At 39.8% G+C, this 3,082-nt stretch overlaps 2 protein-coding genes across 2 annotated transcripts in view; one reads left to right on the top strand and one right to left on the bottom strand.

Moving 5' to 3' along the window:
- Positions 1-845: 845 nt before the first annotated feature.
- On the top strand, positions 846-2,248 carry CBG08914 (the record flags this gene model as incomplete). The annotated part of the gene is made up of 6 exons (XM_045240770.1): positions 846-948; positions 1,003-1,052; positions 1,219-1,363; positions 1,407-1,733; positions 1,878-2,001; positions 2,056-2,248. The coding sequence occupies 6 exons, from the start codon at positions 846-848 to the stop codon at positions 2,246-2,248; spliced, it is 942 nt and encodes a 313-aa protein (XP_045093871.1).
- Positions 2,249-2,792: 544 nt separating this feature from the next.
- The window catches only part of CBG08916, a gene marked incomplete at both ends in the record, with an annotated part of 5,957 nt that continues 5,667 nt past the window's right edge, over positions 2,793-3,082 (bottom strand). Inside the window, one exon of the mRNA XM_045240769.1 lies at positions 2,793-2,912. Coding sequence (XP_045093872.1) covers positions 2,793-2,912 — 120 coding nt within the window. The remainder of the gene's footprint in view (positions 2,913-3,082) is intronic.

Raw genomic sequence — 3,082 nt, 5'->3', positions numbered from 1 at the left:
GATATTTGAAAGCAAAAAAAACCAAAAATCTGAAATTTTCCAAAAAGTGAATTTTGTCGCCAAAAAAGTTGTTCTCCGTTTTCTGGGTAAAAATGTTTCATAATATTTTTAAGGGTTTTTTGCTACATTTTACAAAAACGTTTGACACTTTAGCTCTACTTTGAACAAAGTTACAGTCCTGTCGACGCATTTACCCTGTCGACGCATTCTTTTTGGCCAGTACTGCAACTGTAACCTTGTGAAGCAGTAGAGCGCGTTTGCATAGTCATCTTTGCCACGTCACACAGACGGAAACACATATGGCCCGCGCGAGGAGCCAAGAGGTCATTCAAACGACGCTGTGTGGAGATGGCCCCGCGTAACGATGAGGCGTCTGTGCCCAAACCGGACCAATAGAAAACAATGGATTTCCGATCAATAAATGTTAACTCTATGTGTTACGCAATGTCTAGGTCATTTTTTGACTGTTGTTGTTTTGGGTCTATGTCGGTTAACACACAGAGGCCTCCTCGTTGCCCGGGGCCATCCGCACACAGTGTCGTTCGACCTCTTTCGCGGGACACCTGTGTGACGTGGCAAGGATGGGTCGCCATTCAATCGGCCGCCTCTCAACAGTGTCATCTTTTGTGCACGTTGTACTTCTTTGCGTGGAAGTTGTAGTTCTTCTTATTGATTGAAACGGTTTTCTGCAAAATATTATTTTTCTTTAATTTTCTGTTTTGCAGGCGACGTGACCACAACAACCGCCCACCTCAGCTACTCTATCTGACCCTTCAAAGTCAAGATACTTAACAAATTACAAGAGAAACAAAATCCGCAGCGGATCCTTACTTAGAGAAACAATCATGCAACAAAACGACCAATTGTCACCTGGCTATGGCTATGAGCCACCAGTCTTCGATCGAAGCACAATCCCTGAATCACTTCAGCTCACCAACGGCGAACGATGTGAGTGATCTAATTTGAATTGGTTGGTAATTAGACACAAACCAAATTTTTCAGACAGTGTTCGTGGATTGTTCGGTCGTGGCGGTTTCAGTACTGTCTACCGTGTCTGAGATCAGAATGGTCAACAGTACGCGGCAAAAGTTCTTGCGCTAATATATAACAACTCGTGTGATGATGAACTGGAGGTGAGCAAACCGAGGAATACTTGTTGAGACTTTTATCAGTTTTATTTGGAAATTTTGGAAACCTTTCCATCAATTCAATTTTCAGGCGTACCAGCGAATAACCCAGGACCCACATATTAACTTGTTGTCTTTGCATTCTTCCGGTAAATTGATCAATCCACCACGAGGTTGCTCAGAAGACGTTATCATCACCGAACCCTGTGGTCCCTCTATCAGAGATATTATGACAAGTAAGTTTTTTTAGGGAGTCTTTCTATAAACTTTATTTTCTAGGAGCTAGTATGGATGCCGGTTATGGACAAATGGCTACTTTCTCGATCAGTGATATCAAACAAATTGGAAGACAAATTGGAGAGGCGTTGTTCCATTTGGAAAAGCTTCAAATTTACCACTTGGACATCAAAGCTGCCAACGTGACATTCACCAACACCAACGTCAAATACAAAGTAGATTCCAATTCGACCATCCCGATAATCACAATGAGTGAACTCCAAATTAAACTCATCGATTATGGAAACTCAATGTCTCACTGGGCACCTGGAACCGCAAGACCTATGCTTGCTCAGCCACAAAATTCCAGAGCACCAGAAGTTTTCATGGGTGAGTTATGACTGTAATACAGCTGCAATAAAACAATTTTATTTTGTTTTGTAAATGTTGTGTTTTTTTCAGGAATTTCATTCGACCAGAAGTGTGGCGTGTGATCCATGGGATGCCTGATAAGCCAACTGTACCTTGGAAAAGCCATATTCACTCATCAAAGTGGCGCGTCACAGAACGAGAAACAACAGTCACAATTCGAATATATGGTTTCGACAATGAATGCGACCATTCCGGAGGAAATGATTGAGATGTCGAGACATGGAAGGTAAGAACATTTTCTTTTTTTTTTTGATGTTAAGAAACACAAGAAGACTTACAGAAGATGTCAGCTAAACTTCGATTTCCTCAAAAATCGCCAAGAAAACAACAATCAGGATTTATTGATGAATTTGATGCGTGAAGACACGGATCTTCCATTGTTCGAATTTCTGAAGTTCGTCCTCATCTTCAATCCAACCCAGAGACCATCATTCGAAGAAGTCCTCAACCACGAATTCCTCACAAACTTCTAAGCTGAACTCTCCATGCATTTCCATTCTTTATCCATTTTTCATGCATTCTACCTGGTTTTTTTTACCCGTTTCAAAATTGTTGTGTTTTACGCATTTTTTCAAACCCCGTCTATTGAATTTCATGTGTCACTGAAACACGTGTACACATTCTTTGTGTCTTCATAAGGATAATTCCATATCATCCGTTCGAAATTTTCTGTGTTTAACACAGTATCATCTCAAGCTCAGTACGAGTTCCCAATGTCGCCCAAAGATTTTTCTCATTGTAATCAATGCATTGTTTTCTCAGAGTTTCACAATTATGATCTAACTTTAAGCGCATGCGTTCCAATGTAAGTATCCCAGTTTCTTACATATTCCACTTTGTTTCAAATAAAAGTGATGATTTAATAGTTCATATCTTATTTTGCTTTCTTTGATTTTCAAAACTATTGGACAATGAGTTAAAGTTCTTCAAGCATGGTTAGAAGGGAGTACGGTAATTAAGCATTCGAAAAAAAAACAAATTTGAATTTTATTGCAAGGCGATCAGCATTCAAAAAGTTCAATTTGTCTCTTCCAGCTGTGCGATGTATCCTTTTGAGATCATAACTGCTCTAGCGCGGATAAAGACTGTGTAACGTCCGAGCAATGTCGTCTGCGATTTTTCGGCGGCTCTGTCGATCTGAAATAGCGTTTTATGTTTATTTATGTTTTGTTTTATTTATGTACATCACCAAACAATAAAATTCACAAAAACGTGTTTTTCAGTTGACTTTCGGCCATTTTGATTATTTTCAAAAGTCTGGAGCTCGGCTGTCAATTTAAGATCACTTGAAAGCTTCGGAGGATGTA

Source organism: Caenorhabditis briggsae, assembly GCF_000004555.2.
Source record: "Caenorhabditis briggsae complete genome, chrX, whole genome shotgun sequence".
NCBI lineage: Eukaryota > Metazoa > Nematoda > Chromadorea > Rhabditida > Rhabditidae > Caenorhabditis > Caenorhabditis briggsae.
This window is presented reverse-complemented; position numbering and strand designations above follow the sequence as displayed.